We start from the raw sequence: 20,241 nt of genomic DNA, 5'->3' as shown, positions 1-20,241 counted from the left end.
GGGCTCCCGGGAACCAGGAGAGATACTGCCCCGGAAGCTGAAGCAGGTCCTCCGTAGAGAGTTCTGGTCTTCCTTCCAGAACTTGCTGACGCAGGGCACAGAGGTAAGGTGGCCTCTCTGCTGCGGTCCCATCTGTGTGCCCCGGCCACCCACGGTGTGCTGGTGGGGAGGGCTGCAGGGTGAGCCGGATGGGGCACTGGGGACCCTGCTTCCGCCCCAGGAAGGAGCTGGGACCAGGAGGCGTGGCCCTGGCTCTGGTCCCTGGGCACCTGCCTTCCTTCCCTGACCTTCTTCTCTCCAGGTCAGGGGGGCAGGCCGCCTCCTCTGCCACACACACTCTTGCCCTGGAGCACGTGGGTGCACGGGACCACAGTGTCTGAGTCTCCGAGGGCAGAGGGGGCATTGGGCCAGCGCCCGGCTCCCCAAGGGCTGGACGGGGGTGGGGGCGGGGGGCCTGTATTCTCCACTGTCTTTTCTTAGTTACGAAAGCGGTACGTTACACGTTTGGTGTAACACACGCCCCTTCACACTCACCCACAGGAGCCCCGCTCCAGACTTTGTTTACTTCTTTACATGCCTGCCGCGGGCTCTGTTGCCAGTTTTCTCTCTGCGCTCGAACACCCATACACTCTTAATAAAAACGGGGCCACACAGCACACGCTTCTCTGTAACTTGCTTTGTCACTTAATTTGCAATGCTCATATTTACAAATTTGCCTCCTCTTTTCCATGGTCGCATAATGATTTGTGTCATGATTTCTTGAACGTCCTCTCGGTGGACCCGGAGTTGGTACTGGTCCTGTGTCTCTCCTATCTTAGGATGAAACAGGCGATCGCTGATATTTAGGGTGTTGACCTGTGAACCTGGTCATTTCATAAGGGCTGTCCTGTGCAGTGCCCCAGGGAATAGCACCGTCTCTTTGTAGAAAATAATTAAGTAGTTTATTTATGGAGGTGAAACATAACATAAAATTAACCATTTTAGAGTGAACAGGTCAGTGGCATTTAGTGCATTGGCCATGTTGTGCCACCATCACCTCCCACCTGTTCCAGAACATTCCATCCCCCATGAGCAGTCATTGCCTTTCCCCCCACCATTCCCTGGCACCCACTGACCTGCGTTCTGTTCTGCGTCCCGGCCTGTTCAGGACACTGGCTGTAAGTGGAATCACACAGGACACATGCGGGCTTTGGCGTCTGGCTTCTTTCACTTAGTGCAATGTTTGTGACGTCCGCCATCCCTTTTTATCCTCCCGAGGACAGTCGAGGCGGGTGTGGATGCCAAGCCAGAGACCAGGAGGGCGCTGAGGGAGGCGCGGACCCCGCGGTGGGTCGGGCACGCGGGAGGTGGCGTTGGGGAGCAGGCGCCACGGGGCAGGGAGAGAGCCCGGCGGGGCCCCGGGAGCAGTGGACGGCTGTGCTCAGTGTCCCTGGGCCAGGACGGAGCAGAGGACATGCGTGGGGCCCCTCCCTCGGGGAGGAAGCCGTGGCGGACGGGCTCACCCCTGCGCTGCCTCCCAGGTGTACAGAGGGTACGTGGACGACCCAAGGAACACGGACAACGCCTGGATTGAGACCGTGGCCATCAGCATCCACTTCTCAGACCAGAGCGACATGGACCTGAAGAGGCTGAACTCTGTATGGGCCTGGGCCGCAGGCTCCTGGTTTGGGGGGTGGGGGGAGATGCAGGCGAGTGAGCTCTGGGGGTCACTCGGGGCCTCCAGGAGGGGTCTGCCTGGCCTCCCAGGGGGCCGGAGCTGGCCAAGACCAGAGAGCGGGGGCTGCAGAGAACAGAGGGCTCCGAGAGGCACTGGGAGAGGCGAGAGGGCACCAGCAGGTGGCTGGATGGGGACCCTCGGATGGGACTCCCTGGGGGAGGCTGGTTCCTATGCCTTCATGGGGATAATGTCTCCACATTTATATCAGTCCCACCGTCCCTAATCCAGACTGGATTTAAAGGACAAGACACCTGAGATGAAGGCCACCTGCTCTTTTCTCGTCAAGGACTTTCAGAGCTTGGCGGGAATTTCCCGTCATGCTTGAAGTAGCTGTTCTTTCTCCCCTTTGATAGAAGAATACAGGGAGGCAGCCCTAGGCAGAGACTAGGGGTGCGTGTCACCCCCCCCCCCCCCCACCGGGCCCTTCTGAGCCCGGCCGCAGCTCTGGGGTGTGGGGCAGAGGCGGGGCCGGCTCAGGAGGGAGTCAGGACCTACGTTTGCCCTTGCAGCACCTGCATGCCTGTGACCCCGGGATGTCCGTCCGATGGCAGGTCGTGGACAGGCGCATCCCGCTGTATGCCAACCACAAGACCATCCTCCAGAAGGTGGCCACTCTGTATGGGGCTTTCTACTGACCCGTGGACTCTGGCCGGGCCCCGGTGCCCGGGGCGGGTGAGGCTGGTCTACCCACAGCCCCCTTGGAAGCTCGGCTGCCAGGGACTCAGGCCGAGGCCGGCCACCCAAGGCACGGGCCGCCCTGGGCCTCGGATGGGCAAGGGGCTGCTGCTGGGACACCTCGGGGTGTGGTCTGGGAATCTGCTGCTTCTCACAGCCACCTCGAGTCACTGAGCAGACGAGCCTGTGAACTGGAGGGCGTCAGGGCGCCCTGAGAGGAGAGCCGAGGCCACCCCAGGGCCGGCTCTGGTCACACGGCCATTCCTCACGGCCGGCGTGGCTCCTGGGATCCTGCCAGCCATGGCTGCCCCTGGCGGCCTCAGCCCTCAGCCCAAGTGACTCCCTCCTGGTCATGTCGTGAGCAGCTCACCCATCACCAGATGTGCCCAAGGCCCCCATTTCCTGCACAGTTGGGACTGTGGCCTTGTCCTGGAGCCCACACCCCAGAGGTGGCACCCACCGTGACTTCACTCGGACCCTCACCTGCCCTGGGGTGGGGCCCCGTGGGAGCCTCAGTTCACTGCCCTGGCCTCTCAGGGCTGAGCCCCTTTGAGGGGCAAGAGCCAGGCGAGCACACGCCTTCTCTGGGGGTCAAAGTGTGTCTGCCTCTGTGATGTCCTGGGGATCCGGGCAGGGGCTCTCCACGCACAGCACTCCCTGTGAGCCCAGGGCGGGGTAGGCGGTGGGCCTAGATGGTGGGGGAGGGGGGCGCTCTGCTCAGTGTCCATGACTCACAAGCCATCAGCATAAACCGCCAACAGTCATCAGGGCCAGGATATCGTAAAACCCAACATTAAATCTGTTGCCCGTACCAGCCCGGCCAGCCTCTCTGTGTTCCCTACAGACAAAGTTACAGACATGGGCAGTGGTCAGGGGGCTGTGTCTGGGCTACTGAGACCTCTTCCGGCCCGCAGCCCAGCTGCCTGTGGCCCGAGGGCGTCTCCTGTGGCCATCTCCCCCTGGGTTCCTCCCCTTGGACACCCTGCAGGCTCCTCGGGCCCAGACCGGTCCACCCCCACCGGCCCCCCGTTTTTCATCCTCCTGGACCCGCCTCCAGCATGGCCCCCGGTGCCCAGGCTGGGACTCAGCAAGGCCACGCCCTTTCCGTGGCTGCCCACGCCCAGGTGTGGGGGGGCCTTGGTTTTTTATCTAGACTCCCAACTAGCATCCGACTGGCAGCACCGAATAAAAACATTTTAGAATGGAAAGACTCAGAAAATGTGTCGCTCGTGCATCCTTTCTGAAGGATCTTCTTTGTTTTTATTTTTATTGTTTACTTATTTATTTATAATTTATTGCCACATTAGCTAACATACGGTGTATGCAGTGTGCTCTTGGCTTCAGGGGTAGATTCCTGTGGTTCATCACTTACATACCACACCCAGTGCTCAGCCCAGCAAGTGCCCTCCTCGGTGCCCGTCACCCATTTGCCCCTCCTCCCAGCTCAAACTGTCAGTTTGTTCTCCGTATTTAAGAGTCTCTTACGGTTTGCCGCCCTCTCTGTCTGAAGCTATGTTTCCCCTTCCCCTCCCCCATGGTCTTCCGTGAAGTTTCTCAAGTTCCACATATGAGTGAAAACATATGGTATCTGTTCTTCTCCGACTGACTTATCTCACTCAGCATAATACCCTCCAGTTCCGTCCACATTGTTGCAAACGGCAGGATTTCATTCTTCCTCGTTGCCAAGTAGTATTGCATTGTATATATAATCTTCTTTATCCATTCAGCAGTTGATGGACATTTGGGCTCTTTCCATAATTTGGCTATTGTTGAAAGTGTTGCAGTAAACATTGGGGTACACGTGCCCCTGTGCCTCAGCACTCCTGCATTGACTCCCTTGGGTCAATTCCTAGCAGTGCTATTGCTGGGTCGTAGGGTCGTTCTATCTTTAATATTTTGAGGAACGTCCACACTGTTTTCCAGAGCGGCTGCACCAGTTTGCCTTCCCACCAGCAGTGCAAGAGGGTTGCCCTTTAAAAGAGCTTCTCTAAGACGGATTCCAGAAAAGCGAACCGCGCACTCAGCTGGGCTGCTGTAACAAAATTCCACAGACGGGGCGGCTTAAACAATGGACTTGTTTCCAGTCCTGGAGGCTGGAGGTCTGAGACCCAGGGGCCAGCACCCGTCTCGGGTGAGAGCTCCCCTCCCGGCTTGGGGACGGCTGCCTCTCGCCGTGTGCCGAGTGCCTGTCCTCAGTGTGTGCACGGAGAGGGAGCGAGTGCTCCGGTGTCTCCTCTCAGAAGGACTCTAATCCTATGACGTCAGGGCTCCACTCTTAAGGCCTCATTTAACCTTAATTACTATATTGGAGGCCCCACCTCCAAATACAGCCACAAGGGGAGATAGGGCTCCAGCATATGAATTTGGGGGTGGGGCGGACACAATAACACACACACACACACACACACGTGCACAGGTGCACAGCCCAAGCTCTGTGTAAGCCAAGAGACCATTAAGATGTATGGCTGCATCTTACACCTGTTGAGGCACAGCATAAAAAGAAAATTTAACAAGCGCTCAGCACTAAAGCCCCCGATGGGGTCACTGGCAGCTGGCGATGGAGGGCGATCCCAGCGCACGGGTGTCCTCTTGCCTAGGACGACGGGGGCGGGCTGGCCGGCCACACTGCCACGCGGACGGTGGCGGCTCCCGGACGCGGGCAGCAAGCCGGGCTGTTGCCGGGCGAGCAGCCGCTGGCAGGACAGACACACACGAATCACTGTGAACCCCCGGCGGGGTCAAGTGGAACGACAAAATCGGGGAAAAACAGGAACCAGCGGAGGATGGTCGCTGTGCAACAGAACGAGAGGAGACACTCAAAACGCCTCAGCGATCAGGACACGCGTGAATCGGGGTTTTCATACTGGGATAAAAAACAACCCGACTCGTTCTTTCTCGTGGCGCCTCGGACGCGGTGGGCTGCTTCAGGATGACGCGGGACGTCTTCCCAGCTACCGGCTGCCGGAAACTCGCCGAACGGAAACCTCGTACCCTTTTTGAGAAGCGAATGGCCGCAGACGCTGGATGGACTTGGGGGAGAATGGAGGGGTGACGTGGTCTGGGTCACAGGTGGCCGTGACGGACAAGGCCTCCCCGTGAACGGGGGTGTCTTGACCCACGGCCGCATCCGCCTGCTGCTGAGCGGGGGGATTCCTGCTACCGACCCGGGAGGATGGGGGGAGAAAGCGCGACTCTGCTCGGGGTGCGTCGCGGATGCCAATCTCAGTGCTCTCCACTTGGTCCTTGTGGGACAGGGGAGAAGGATATTGCCGGCCTCACTGACCCACGGACCCCGAACTAGCGGGATCCGCGAGCTTTTCAGTCTCTCGAAGGAAGAGGCCGTCCGCCAGCACGTTGTGAGAACGCCCCTAAACAGAGAGGGTGAGAAACCTCGGGCCAAAGCGCCCAGGGTCTTGCTCCTCCGCGTGTCCTCCAGCAGGGACGTCGGCGCACTGCTCGGAAGGATCAGGACGCTAAGAAGACTAAGCAGGAGCTGCAGAGTACGGCAGACTTGTGGGCAGCCGCTTGAAGGGGGCCAGGGGCAGACCGCCAAGAGACGGAGGCTAAGGAGCAAGAAATAAATAGGATGATGCCTTATCAAACCACCTTAATTAATTTTTTTCATTCACAGCAAAACAGATCAACCGGGAGACACTCGGGTCGGAGAAAAGGGAGCATGGTCAGTCTGATGGCACATAAAGTGTGCAAGAGACACCTTCAAGTTGAGAGGCCAGGCCACGCTGTGACGGTGGTAGAGACGGGCCGGGAGGGCTTCTTCCGCGGGGGGTGGGGTAGCTCAGGAAAGGATTCTGAGCAGAACGTATCTACTGCGTTTTTTCTGGGAGGCATGGAGCAGCTTGGAAATAAAGGACTCGGACTGTTAAAAAAAAAAAGAATAACCCGACTCATTTCTGTTGTTTTCTGTGTATTTGTCTGTATCACCTGAGACAGAGAGACTCAGAAGAGCTGGCAGAGTGGAGAAGTCGTCTGGGCAAACGCTCTCAGAGAGAATGGTTAGGGAGACAGCGCTAAGCCGACCGCCAACCCCGGTCCGGGCCTTCTCGAAGGAGCACACGCGGGTCCTGGGTTAGAGAAAGGCACCCATCTACGGAGAAGGCATCGCTGTCAGGAGCCGTGACCCACCCAACACCCTCGCTTTTTAAATATGTAAAGCAAACTTGATAGAAATTCAGGGGAAATTGGCAAATTCACAGTAACATTTGAGATACTTCCTCAGGAATCAAGAAATCAAAGAGGAAGAGGAAAATAGGGCAGAATGTGAAGAACACAATGAAGACCTAAGCCACTCTGTGTGGTGTGTGTGTGCACATGTATACATTCATACATGTTATGTATTTATACATATAATGTATATATTAAGCATATATACATTATGTACAACTTATACGTAAGTTTGTCGACACATAAATTATATAAATGATGTACAACGTATTTATATACATAATAAGAAATATATATTTATGTCTGTATAATAACTTAAGTGTAACATGCATACAGGGGCGCCTGGGTGGTTTAGTCGGTTGAGCGTCCGACTTCAGCTCAGGTCGTGATCCTACAGTTTGTGGGTTCGAGCCCCGTGTCGGGCTCTGGGCCGACAGCTCGGAGCCCGGAGCTTGCTTTGGATTCTGTGTCTCCCTGTCTCTCTGCCTCTCCCCTGCTCGTGCTCTGTGTCTCTCTGTCTCAAAAATAAATAAATCATTAAAAACAATTTTTAGCATGCATACACACGTGACACATCCATAAGCATACACTGCTTATATATGTGTGTGTATATGGCTCTGTACCCCCCACCCCAATAGCAGCAGCAAGAGGCCCAGAGGAGACGCACGGTTCTCAGACACACACAGGACATTCACAAAAACCAGGCGTGCTCTATATACACCACCGAGCAGATCTCAGCAACTTTGCCAAGGCGGCTCTGGGACGGGGCCACACGCTCCACACTCTTAGAACAGTCACATTAGAACAAAAACGTACAGCAGAAGGGACAGAAAGTACGTCCAGCGGTTCCAGGAGCCTGTGCTTGGGATGTTGAGTGACCGGTCCCCTGACCAGCTCGGAGGGCAAGGAGGTGGCGTCCAGGGCAGGGCACCGCTGGATGATGTGTCCCTCTGGTCTCCGTTCTCCCTGGGGGGCTTCTGTCCTCACTCTGAAGCTGCCTGTTTCCTGGGTGGGAGCACTGGTGGGGAATGGCCGTGCCTCTCGGGAGAGCAGGCGCTGTCCCTGCGACTCTGCACAGCGCTCGGTCTCTGGGCCACCCCCACCTGCTCGGGGAGGGGCCGGTGAGGACCCGGAGCTGGGCATTGGCCAGGGGACCCAAGGGGGCCACCACGCCCCGCGAGGACGTGCCCTTCCACACCCTCCTCCCCGCCTGAGACCCGCACCGTTAGTCGTGAGCAGACCAACGCGAGACAGCAAGGATGTTCGTGTCCCGACCTGCCGGCTGTGGCTGGAGAGTCTCGTGGGGAAGGTTTCTAACCGTAGCTGCACTTGGAAGACTGAGAGTGAATTATCTAGGGTTATAACTTAAGAAACTCAAGAAACGGCTACGACATAAATGCAGGGGCCAACGAAGTCAGGGTTTACGGAGGAGGAAAAAATAAAGCAATGGTGTGATGAATACATTAAAAAATTGGTTCTTGGAAAAGACAGTCCAGACAAAGCAGACAAAATGTGGCAATCCATCCACCGGCCGGGCTCTCGAAGGGCCGCTGGCCCCCTGGCCCTGCCTGTTCGGGTCCCCCACCAGCAGCCCGCAGCCCTCTCCCTTGGTGCGGCGGCAGCCCCTCCTGTGAGCCAGCTGGGGTTCTGTCTGGGCGTCCCCTGGCTGGGCCAGGGCAGGAGCTGGGGCCTCCTGGGGCGGCCTGGAGGCTGGGGCGGAGAGGGCTGAGCCCGGGCCAGCGAGGGGGTCGAGACAGCAGAGCGGCACTCCAGCCTCACCGAGATGTTTCACTCCTTGGCCTGGTTTCGTCCTGGCTCCCGCGGCTGCCGGGAGCTCGGCTCTTCCGTGCTGGTCCCCGGAGAGATGCTCTCAGACTTGCCCAGCAAAACCACCTTCCTGATGGGAAAGCAATTAGCCGGCTGGTGCAGCTGCCTGGCATCCCTGGGGACAGGAAGCCTGGACTCTGGGTGGATAAATGGGTGAGCTAATCAGCCCTGAGCCCAATTACAGTCGGAAGGGCAGCTACAGAGGGCGGTCCGCGTGGCCAGGAAAGCATTAGAAGGTTTCTGGTGTTTTGAGAGCACGGGCTGGTGGTCTGGAGTGGACGGAGAGCCAGACTCTCTCAGGGCTCTGTGGCCCGGGTCTGGCCGGCAGCCAGAGCCTCCTGTGAGGGCAGCCTGCGGCCAGGAAGACCGCTCACCACACAGCCTTACACGAGCACCTTGAATCCATCCATCCGTCTGTCCACTGATGCAGAACCACTGACACCTGTGACCATCCCTGAAGCGCAAACCTGGGTGGCACGTTACTATTTTCTGTTATCGAGGCAGAATACGCTTCGTCATCTGGGCAAATCTTAACTATGAGCGGCCCGATGTGTTTTTACTTATGGTAACAACCAGCACTGAGCTCCAGATCCAGATCATGCAGCCCAGGAGCAACCCCCCCCCCCCCCGCCCCGCCCCATCCCTACTAGAACGTTCCCTAAGCAGAACCACACAGCGTGAGTTCACAGTGTCTGGACTCTCCCACTCTGCTTAATGTCTGTGGATCCCCCTGCATCGGCACCGTACTTTTTGGTAGTAACCCCGTTTAATTTGCTTAATTTAAACATTAAGATATTCCTTAACTTGGGGCTCCCTTCCAGCCTCTCTTTGATTTGCCATACGCTAACATGCTGGCAGCTTCAAGCCTCTTTAATCTTTAAAGATTTTAATCTCTTTAAAAGACAGCTGGCTGCTCACAGCAGAAATAATCCCGTGTTGTGGGGTTCCTACACATGAGGACGTATATGCCGTGTCAGCAACGCAGCACCCACTGCACGTGACGTGGCCAAACGTGGCCCGACGGACCACCGTGGTAAGCAGCGACAGCTGGACGTGACACCCGGAGCAGCCACTGAAGTAACGTGGCAGAGAGTTACAGCTGGGGTCAACTCAGGACGGAAGACGCAATCATAACACTCACTGCCAACAGAGGCAGGGGGAGAGGAGAAGGGAGCAGAGCAGAGGAAAACAGGCTAGAGCCCGAGCGCCGAGTGTGGGTTCTCACAGCCAGGACACCACCGCCGGGAAACGCTGTGGCCTGATTCTGTTCTGCCCTCCCCCACATCCCTGTCCGACCCAGGACCCGCATGGCAGTTAGCTCTTCTCACTCTGTGGTCTGCTCCGGTCTGTGACAGTGACCCAGTCTTTTCCTCCTGTCTTTTACGAAGTTCACAGACCAGTCACCTTGTAACATGTCTTTCAGTTTGGGTGTGTCTGAAGTGTTCTCACCAGTGCAGTGAGATTATGCATTTTTGGCAAGAACGTCACAGAAGCGATGTTGTGTGTTTCTGGGTCCATCACATCAAGGGCTGAGTGACGCCGGCTTGTCTTATTACCGATGATGTTAACCTTGGTCACATAGGTAGGGTGGCTTCTGCCAGGCTTCTCTACCGTAAAACCATTATTTTTCCCTTTGTAGTTAACAAATGTAGTGAGAAAGACACTTTGGTGCTATAGAAACCCCAAAGGAAGCGGGACAATGGAAGCAGACCCCTGTGCTGACCTAATTGCAAGGAGGCCATGGTGACTATGCTGGTGTCAGACAAAACCGAAGTCAAGGCAAAAAATCTCGGGGTAAAGAGGGTTATTTCATAATGATAAAGGGTCAATTAATAATAAATACATATTAATCTGAATATAGGACTTCAAATGCAAGAAGCAAAAACTGGTAGAACTGAAGGAAAGCAGACAAATCTACAGTCACAGAGACATCAACACCCCTCTCTCAGTAATTAATAAAACAAATAGAAAATCAGCAATAATGTAAAATACTAGATTCACACTATCAGCAGACTTGACCTCATCGACACTTCTAGAACATTCCGCTGAGCAACCATAGAACACATTTAAGTACACATATAACGATTATTAACACAGCCCACTTTTTGGGCCATAAATGAACCTCAACAAATTTAAAAGGACCCAAAGGATACAGAGTGTGCTCTCTGATGATGGATTTAAATGAATAATCAAAACCAGAAAGATCTTCAGAAAATCCCCAAATATCTGGAAACAAAATAAAACACTTCTAAGTCCATGAGTCAAAAAACGAATCAAAAGGTAAATTAGAAAGTGTTTCAAACTTAGTGAATTTCATTACAAAATCCTGAGATGTAGCTAAAGCAGGACTTGGAGGAAAATTTATAGCACTAAAATGCCTGTACTAGAGAAGAAGAAAAGTCTCAAACCAGTGAGCTCAACTTTCACTGTAAGAAACAAACAAAAAAAAAATTGAAGAGAAAATTAAACCCGATGTAAGCAAAAGATCAGAATGGATGTCAATTGGGAAAGAAAACAGAAAAAAAAAAAAGAAATCAATGCAACTAAAAATGGGTTCTTTGAAAATGTCAATAAAATTGATAAACTTCTATCCTGACTGACTGATGAGTAAAAGAAAAGAAAGCTGATGCAAACTACCCGTATCAGGAATGGATTGACATCACTTCATACTCTGTATTGAAAAGATAACTAGGGAGCATTATGAGTAGCTTTATGCTGATCAATTAATTCAGATGAAACAGACAATTCCTCAAGAGAGATGAAGTACCAACATTCGGTCAAGGAAAAAAAAACTAACCTCAGCAGCTCTATCTCTATTAAATAATTCAACAGCATACAAAAATGGTGATACATCATAGCCAAGTGGGATTTATTCCAAGGGCATAAGGTTAACTTAACACTTAACACTTGAAAATCTGTTAATATAATCTTCCATATAAACATACCAATCTTAAAAAAAGGTTCTCAATGGGTGAAGAAAAGACATTTATTTGACAACATCCAAAACGCTTCTTGATAAAAACGCTCAGCAAACTAGAAATAGAAGGTATCAACCTTAAAAATAGCCAGTTATTTTACTGGCAAAATGAGTTTATTCAGGAAGCGCAGAGGAATTGCAATTTGGAACACGGCAAACTACAGTGAGCCACATGCAAGTCCGAAGAGACAAAGGAAAGGACAGCTTTTATTAGGTTGCAGGAGGAACTTGGGGAGGGTTGTGTTGAACAGGAGTTTATTGGAGAAGAACAAGAGTTCGAGGTTGTGACATTTCCTGATTGGCAGGAAGTGGTGGTAGGTGTGTTGTTGCTGGGGCAGGGAGGGATCTTCCTTCCTTTTCTTAAAAGGAGATTAAATTCCTATCGGAAAAATGTCCTCCCTCACAAGATAATTATCTTCCTCTTCCTGCTGGTGATGCAGGCTTCAAGGAGCGATACATGTGTGAAAGTACCCCTTCGGTACATCCTGACTCCATTTTCAAGAGGTTTCCTCTATTTTCACAAAGGAAACTTCCTCTAATTGATATGAACAGCTTCAAAAGATCTACCACCAACGTTATTCCTAACAGACTGACTGCTTTCCCCCTAAGATCAGGATGGACAAGGATATCTGCTCTCAGTCCTCCTATTCAGTACTGAACTAGAGGCTCTAGCCAAAGCAATTAGGCACAGATTGAAGTAAAAGGCACGCAGACCGGAAAGAAAGAATACTCTTTTTATTTATAGATAACATGATTGTATATGTAGAAAATCCTAAGATGTGTATGAAAAAGTTAATGGAAGTAATAAGTGATTTTAGCAAAGTTAAGTTTGGTATACAAAAATCACTTTTATTTCTGTATACTATCATTTAACAAACAGAAATTAGAATAAAGATACCATTTACAATAACATAAAACTATCAGAAATAAGTATGACAAGAGATGTGCAAGATGCGTAAACCAAAAACTACAAAACACAACTGAAAGAAACAAAAGCAGTTCTAAATAAATGAGAAGATATACCATGTTCATGGACTGAAAGACTCAATATTGTCAAGATATTAATTCTCTCAAACTGATCTATGGATTCAGTGGAATCCCAAACAAAACGCAATAGGTTTTTTTGGTGGAAGTTGGTAAGTTGGTTCTAAAATTCATGAGGGAGTGCGAAAGATCTAGATGACCAAAAGAATATGAAGGAACAAAGCTGGGAGATTTACACTACCTGGTTCAAGAATCATTATAAAGGGGCGCCTGGGTGGCTCAGTTGGTTAAGTGTCCAACTTTATGTGTTTGAGCCCAGCATTGGGCTCTGTGCTGACAGCTTGGAGCCTGGAGCCTGCTTTGGATTATGCGTCTAACCTGTCTCTCTGCCCCTCCCCTGCTTGTGCCCTGTCTCTATCTCTCTCAAAAATAAACATTAAAAAAAAGAACTGTTATAAAGCCACAGCAATAAAGACAGCTTGGACAATTGGCATAAAAATAGGCAAACAGACCAATGGAACGCAGAGAGCACGGAGGGAGACTCACACACATCTAGGACCACTGATATTCAACAGAGGGTCACAGGCACCTCAGCTGAGAAGGGACGGTTACTTCAACAAACAGCCCTGGAAACTGAATATCCACACGCAGAAAAAAACAGACTTGAATTATATATCTCACGCCATGTACCCAAACTAACTCAAGATGGATAAGAGACATACGTGGGCATATACAGCATGGCACATTCATATTACGTGCTCCTACAAAGGAATAACCATCGACTGCTGCAGTACCAGGAGTGCAGAGAGAAATGAGCTAGACTCCGCCTATACAAGTTCCAGCAAGCGCGAGCTCATGGACTGGGCTCAGCAGGTACTTGCCTGGGGAGGGGGCTGGAGGGAAAGGGGAAACTCTGGGCTATTTATTGCATTATTCGCGGTGATGGCTTCACGCGTGCATGCAGGTGTCAAACACAGAGAATGCAAATACGTGTGTCATTACACCACAATAAAGATGCTTTTGAAACCCCGGAGAGGGCTCTGATCCAGCTTAAACGCTAGACCCCACCCCACATTCCCTCGCCAGGACCTGAGAGGGTGGGGGCTGGGGCAGGACCCAGCCGGGCGGAGACCCAACGTCACTAACCAGCCTCGGGGGCCTGCGGGAAAAAGCACCGCTTTTTCGGTCTCCGCCCGACACCCACCGCCCCCAGCCTCAGAGCCGGGCGGCAGGGCAGGGACTGGGTCTGCGGCCCTTACCGCCCGCCCTCAGCCCCGCCCACAGCCTCCGAGACCCCGCCCCACCTCCGGTCTAACGGCACCACCTCCCCCCAACAGACCCCCCAGACTCCGCCCATGCCCCGCCCCTGTCCCACAGGCCCTTCTTTGCCCTGGCCCCACCCCTCTGCGGACTCCGTCCGAGCCCTGCTCCGCCCCTCCTCCGCCTCAATCCCCGCCTCATCCCAGATTCTGCCTTAAGGCCCGCCCCACCACGGCCTCAGACCCCGCCCCAGACCCCACCCCACGATGCAGTACAGCCCCGCCCCCAACCCGCCCCATCCAAGACTCCGCCCAGGCCCCGCCCCATTGTGCCTCACGGCCCCGCCCCCTCGCCGCACCCAGGCCCCGCCCCACCTCTCCTTACAGACCCGCCTCCAGCCCCGCCCTACCCCCGGCTCCACGCCTTCCTGCCCTTGCAGCTCCGCCCCCACCGCAGGCCTCGCCCACAGGCCCCACCCCGTCTCGCCCTTGCAGCCCCGCCCACAGGCCCTGCCCCTCGTCCTCAGGCCCCGCCCGCGCCCCAGGCCCCGCCTCGCGGAGCCGCAGGCAGAGCCGCGCGCGTCCCGAGCGGCCGCAGAGGTGGGCGCAGGCCCGGGGTCGCCTCCGCACCGGGGTGTGGCTCGGGTCGGGCTCGAGCGGCCGGGAGCGTCGCGCAGAACGGTGTCCGGAGGCGGCCGCGCAGGTAAAGCCCCCGCCCCGGGGGTCGCGGGGGTCGCGGGGGTCGCGGGGTCCGGGCCCCGCCCGCCAGGCCCGGCGCGCGGCGCCGCCACTCCACGCCCCAGCGCGGCCGCGCGCCCAGGGCTTGGCTTTTCTGTTCTCGGTTTCCTTCTTTCTCTAACACAACTGAAATAAAAAGGCGCCGCCCCCGCTGCCGCGTGCTCCGTCCTGTCGGGGCTGACAAAGAGGACCTTTAGCTCTTACTACACTTCCCCGAGGGCTGTCGGAGGGAGCGCCGCCAGTCGGTGGCTCATCCGGCCGCCCTGCATTACGGTTTCTTAAGAGAACCCTGCAGCCCGGTCCTCTCGGTTTCCAGCCTTGAGCAGCTGGGGGCCGGTGGACCCTCGCCGGGCCGGGCAAGCCCCTGGTCCCCTAGGTGTGCAGTGGGTGTGTCCAGGGTTCCTGGACCCAGCCAGCGGTCGGCACGACCTGTCCTTGCTCTTCTGGGTGGCGTTGGGAATCCCTGGAAATAAGTTACAGAGACCCCCGCTGGTCAGATGCTTCAGTGTGCCCGTGACATGCCCCCCAAAGTCAGAGCGCTCCGGGGTTCCCTGCTGGAGCACGGTCACTGATGCTGCTTGCTGCTCTCTTTTAGAACTGACAGAACCCCGCTTTCCCTGGCACGCGAGGAACGAGAGTTCATGTGTGTGTCCGATGGTCGCTTGCGCAGCGGCGGCCGGGGGAGTGGGGGAAAACGCAGCTCTGCGGCACTGAGTGAGCGGACGCTGTCGTGTGTCCCCGGGCGTGCTCAGCATGGGCCCCGTGGGCAAGCAGAGCCCCTCAGCCCCACCGGGCCCCACGGGAGGGTCTTGCCTCCTCCTCCTCTTCTGCCTGCGCTTGGGCGCTTCCTGCCCACAGGGCTGCCAGTGCCCTGACCACGCCGGGGCCGTGGCCGTCCACTGCAGCGCGAGGGGCCTGCAGGAGATCCCCAAGGACATCCCTGCCGACGCCGTGCTCCTGAAGCTTGATGCCAACAAGATCGCCCACATCCCCAACGGGGCCTTCCAGCACCTGAACCAGCTGAGAGAGCTGGACCTGTCCCAGAACACCATCGAGACCATCGGCCCCGCTGCCTTCTCGGGCCTGGCCGGGGGCCTGCGGCTGCTGGACCTGTCTCATAACCGCATCCGCAGGATTCCCAAGGATGCCCTGGGCAAGCTCAGCGCCAAGATCCGCCTGTCCCACAACCCCCTGCACTGCGAGTGTGCGCTGCAGGAGGCGCTGTGGGAGCTGAAGCTGGACCCCGAGTCGGTGGACGAGATCGCCTGCCACACGGCCGTGCGGGACGAGTACGTGGGCAAGCCGCTCATCCAGGCGCTCGACTCCGGCGTCAGCTTCTGCAGCACCCACCACAAGACCACCGACGTGGCCATGCTGGTCACCATGTTCGGCTGGTTCGCCATGGTGATCACCTACGTCGTGTACTACGTGCGCCAGAACCAGGAGGACGCCAGGAAGCACCTGGAGTACCTGAAGTCCCTGCCCAGCGCCCCCGCGTCCAAGGACCCCGTCGGCCCCGCGCCCTAGTGCCCGCCGGCCGGAGCAGCGCGCTGCCCGCCTGTCCCCCAGCACTTTTGTAGAGGATGGTGACTGACTCCTGCTTGCAAGACCCCTGAGCGGCGGGTCCCCACAGCCCTTCTGTGCAGCACCCCACCCTTCCAGAACCCTCTCTCGTGTTGTGTTTTAGTCACCACGCCGCCTTTCAAGTCCAACATGTTACCGTCGGGCCCGCTTGACGAGCCAGGAAACCAAAGCTTGGAGAAACGGCATCGCCCGCCACGACACAGTTGGGAAACGACCCAGTCGGGACTTAACACCGGGCCGCCTGTCGTGACGTTCCATGTCCCTTGCACTCAGCTGGCCGCTTCCCTGTGGCGTCCGTAGGGTGTGAACAGCGTTCAGAGAAGAATGGGCTCGCGCCCGGGAGCGTGAGGTCAGCCCGCAGGGGGTGGGGTGCGGACTGGTCTGTTGGAGGCAGAGTCCTACACCGCAGAACTGGGTTGCCTTGCCCCCGAGTAGCGGTTCCTGAGCACACCTGACCGCAGAACTCTTTCCAGAGCAAAGTAGTAGAGACCAGGTTTTTCTCGAGAGGTAAGTGAAAAAGCGTAGTTCAAACTAACCTTTGAACAGCTTTGTTTATTCTCAGAATGTTTGTTAAGAGTAACGTTTGTACTGAAATTTCACTCCGGGGAGAGGGGGAAAAATCGTAAAAATCAAAACCCGAGAAAACCATGGACAGAAGCCCGAAAAAGGTCCAGAGTGGATCGTCAAGGAGGGCAGTGTCCGCAGCCAGACCGGTGCGTCCCTGCCCTCGGTCCCGCCACTGTCCGAGCCTGGTTTGGGGGAAGGCCCGTCATCCTGGGTCGATACTGTGCCTTGCTTTTCTGCTCACCGATGCCTAAAGCAGGTCCTTCTCCAGGACAGGAGGACTGAGATTTGGTGTCTCAAGGCCAGTCAACGGGATGCTACCTTTCTCCAGCAACAGGAAGTCTGTCCCTTCCTCTCTCTGTCTCTCTGCCTCTCTCTCCACCTTTGCCACCAGGAATCTCAAGCTAATTCCTGTACAACTTTATGTTCGGGGCAGACATTACCTCCACCTGTGTAACTGTGATCTGTCTTCCCAGTTTTATTTTTTGATGTCTTTTGTATGAGTATTTATTTTTAAATTGCTTCAAATATTTGGGGGGGGAGACAAAATTGGGACACATTGCTCATGAACTTGAGGTATAAAGGGTACAAGTTTCATCGAGCAGATGCTTGGAAAGGTTTAAAATAGAGGGTGGTCTGTACTCGGAAAGCGTCACATGATCTGACATGGGACACGAACACGGGATCCTATCTGAGTGTTGATTCGGAGATTCAGATTCCCCGGCTGAGACCCAAAAGGCTCGTCCAAACGAGGTCATGATTTTTTCAGTTATGGTGCATTAAAAAGAAACAGCTGTCAGCTTCCAAATACCCTCCCGCACCCAAACCCCCCACTTCTCTGCCCCCCGTCCAGATCAGGTGTGCAGGGATGGGGGGCAGGGCCCAGGGCCGCCTCCCGCAGCCTGACACTCCCAGGGACGAAGGTAGGTGCTGCTGCTGGCTGACCAGCCGGGCAGGGGCCCCACCCGCCCAGGGTGCATGTGGTGGGGAGAGGGGGGCCACCACCCGAGGAGCTCACCACCTGTGGGTTTGCCCGATGGAGGTGACCCGCTACAGGTGCGGGGGCGGCGTGCCGGGGTCCTGCGGGTACGCCTCCGTGCTGTGAGGGAGGCCTTGGCTTTGTGGGGGCCTGTCCCCTGCCAGGGAACTCGACATTTCCTCTTACGCCAGAATGAGCCCAGAGAGCCCGGATTCCACCCAAACGCGGCTCTTCAGGGAGAGCGCGGGGCGTGGGGGCTCCTTCCCCCCTTGCCTTGTTGAGGACCCTGGACACACCAGAGGGTCCTCTCCCTCGTACCCTGAGCCAGGGTCCGGCTGCCAGGCCTTCCTGGCCTTTCCGGGACCTCGCCCTTCAGGGGGTGTCCCAGAGCGCACGCCTCCCTCCAAGGAAGACCACCGGGTCCCTAAACCCCGGGGCCACGAAGCTCCTTCCTGCTCGTGCGCTCCCCCCCTGGTCCCCGGGAGCCCTCTGCTCTCCCGGGCTACGATCATCGTCTCCCCTCTTTCCCCTCCCCTTGAGGGACCCCTTAACGACACCCTGCCAGGGCCCACCCCCTTCCTCGCTGCCACGTGTGAGTGCATCCTGCTGGACGCCCCCAAGGGCCCCACGGCTGAGCGGCCCCAGCCCTGCACCAGTGGGCATTTACTTCCGTCTTAAATCTGCCGGGGCGGGGCAGGGTCTAGCTGGCCTCCCAGGGAGAATCCGTGGCGACAGTGTCAGGTACGCGACAAAGGGGGTGTCTTGGCTGGCCAGTCTCAGGGGTAGTGGGGTCACAGCCTTATGGAACGTGGGTGGCCCTTGGCTCTCACTGTGATCCCCAAACAAGGGACCTTCAAAGCTCTTCATGCACATACACATATCCAGTCTGTGAAGCCCGTTTACCGTGGGAGGTAACGCATCACAAGGTCTGGGGGTCAGGGCAGGGTGACTCCAGGGCTCCCCATGGGACAGGAGGTTGGAGCAGCCACCCTAGCTCAGGGTGGTGGCGGGGCCGCCCTTCCTTCCCATGGGGGTTGGTGGAAGGGGTCTGGCTTCTAGGGAGGCCTGAGGGCCAGAGGGGTGACGAGGGGCTGTGAGAGGCTCATGGAACCCTTCGGGGAGCCTGGTCTCCCTGCCCAGCTGCTCTGGTTGGTCTGGGGGAGGCTTCCTGCTCCCTTGGTCCCCAGCCTCACCGTGGATGTGCCTCGTGGAGCCCAGAGTCCCACCCCCAACCTGACCCTAGGAGGGGATGCCTGATAACTCGTGGCTTCCTGGTGCCCCAGCCTGCCTCCACCTTGGGCTTTGGGGTCGCTCCCTTGGGTGGCCCAGTGGTGGGGATGGGCCATCTGGACACTCGGGGGCCGTCCCTGGTGGGTGGGCTCCTGGGCAGAAGACCCCTGCGTGGAGGGCGCCCCCAGCTGGGCTCCATGGGGAGGACAGGACGTGCACCGCCAGGGTTCCTGCGCGGCTGGGACTGGGGGCTCCTCTTGTAGGAGGAGCCCTGGAACCAGGGGCCACCTCCGCCATGGGGCCCTAAGTCCCCAGGTTGACCTGCAGTGAGGGTGGATGATGGTTTTAAATTGGACACGCGATTGGGTAAACCCAGGTGTATTTTCCTCTTTTTTTAAAAATTTTAAAAAATGTTCTTTATTTATTTTTGAGAGAGACAGAGTGCAAGCAGGGGAGGGGCAGAGAGAGGAGGGGACGCAGAATCCAAAGCAGGCTCCCAGCACGGAGCCCGACGCGGGGCTGGAACCCACGAACCGTGAGATCAGACCTGAGCCGAAGTCGGACGCTCAGCCGACCGAGCCACCCGGGCGCCCCTCGGGTGTGCTTTTCTTAATGGAAGGTGGCTGCGGGCAGCAGGGGAGGGGAGTCAGGCGGTTGAGAGCAGGGGCTGCACAGCACAGCGCTTCTGGCTCCGCCCTGTGGCGTCTTGGATTCTGCACGCGGTCTAAGGAGTGTGCATGCAGACGCCCTTGTGCGGGGCTGCAGGGGGTCAGCTCCTCCCAGAGGGTCAGCAGAACGCTGGGGCATCAGCCAAGTCGAGGCTGGGGTGCGAGGGCGTCTGAGCGGTGGAGCTGGGTCCCGGTCACGAGCACTGGAGATGGCTCGGTGGGCGCTGTGTGCCGGCCTCAGCCCTGCCGGCTTTCCTGCACCTGCTCCCCGGGCTCCCTTGCCGCGGGTTCTCGACAGATGCATTTACAGGAGACGTTGACCCTGGACTGAGTTACCGGGGGAGAAGCCAGGGCTGCTTTGGCAGACTGTGGCCGAGATGGAATGTTCTGGATTTGTGGCAGCTCCCGGCAAACTCAGGAGCCTGGCATGGTTTCTGTAGTCCTCTTTCCCGGAAGCTGGGTCCAAAGTCTCACTGCCCTCCCCGCTGCCTCTGACCGTTCAATAAACCCCTTTGTGCTTACATTGGCTGGAGTGGATTCTGTTATCTGCGTCTCTGACCCACTCGACCCAGACCTGCCCCCCGTTCCTCCTTGCTGCAGACCTTGCCAGTACTGAAGCTTCCGGACCCAGCACACCTGAGAGCCCACGGCGTGGCAGAGGGGTGCCGCGGGTGCGGGAGCCAGCTTGTACAGGCTCCAACCGGCTCACGACGGCCAATAGTTAAGTTGGGGGGCATCTTGTGAGCCAGTCGACATCATGATGGCAGCTTGAGGTTGACCACGGGGAGAGTCTGTACCCCAGGCGATTGATGGCACCACAACCAGGCTCCGCTCTCCCGCTCCAGGAGATTGTTAGC

At 56.3% G+C, this 20,241-nt stretch overlaps 2 protein-coding genes across 17 annotated transcripts in view; both read left to right on the top strand.

Annotated features, from left to right (window-relative positions):
* The window catches only part of TRPM2 (transient receptor potential cation channel subfamily M member 2), a 58,219-nt gene extending 54,608 nt beyond the window's left edge, over positions 1-3,611 (top strand). For 14 of the 16 annotated variants that reach the window (XM_047846917.1, XM_047846914.1, XM_047846919.1 and 11 more), the window contains 3 exons: positions 2-103; positions 1,521-1,637; positions 2,227-3,611. In XM_047846917.1, the coding sequence (XP_047702873.1) occupies positions 2-103; positions 1,521-1,637; positions 2,227-2,352 (345 nt within the window). In that variant the 3' untranslated portion in view covers positions 2,353-3,611. Of the gene's footprint in view, position 1; positions 104-1,257; positions 1,327-1,520; positions 1,638-2,226 lie in introns of those variants that run through there. The other 2 variants (XM_047846931.1, XM_047846923.1) reach the window with 2 other exon arrangements.
* A 10,580-nt stretch (positions 3,612-14,191) lies between these two features.
* Positions 14,192-19,905, top strand: LRRC3 (leucine rich repeat containing 3). Its single transcript, XM_047847109.1, has 2 exons — positions 14,192-14,324; positions 14,955-19,905. Exon 2 carries the CDS (start codon positions 15,113-15,115, stop codon positions 15,884-15,886), a length of 774 nt encoding a protein of 257 aa, XP_047703065.1. The 5' UTR covers positions 14,192-14,324; positions 14,955-15,112; the 3' UTR covers positions 15,887-19,905.
* The last annotated feature ends 336 nt before the right edge of the window (positions 19,906-20,241 follow it).

Source organism: Prionailurus viverrinus, unplaced genomic scaffold (genome assembly GCF_022837055.1).
Source record: "Prionailurus viverrinus isolate Anna unplaced genomic scaffold, UM_Priviv_1.0 scaffold_42, whole genome shotgun sequence".
Taxonomy (NCBI): Eukaryota; Metazoa; Chordata; class Mammalia; order Carnivora; family Felidae; genus Prionailurus; species Prionailurus viverrinus.
The sequence above is the reverse complement of the archived record's forward strand: the minus strand, read 5'-3'. Positions and strand labels throughout refer to the sequence as shown.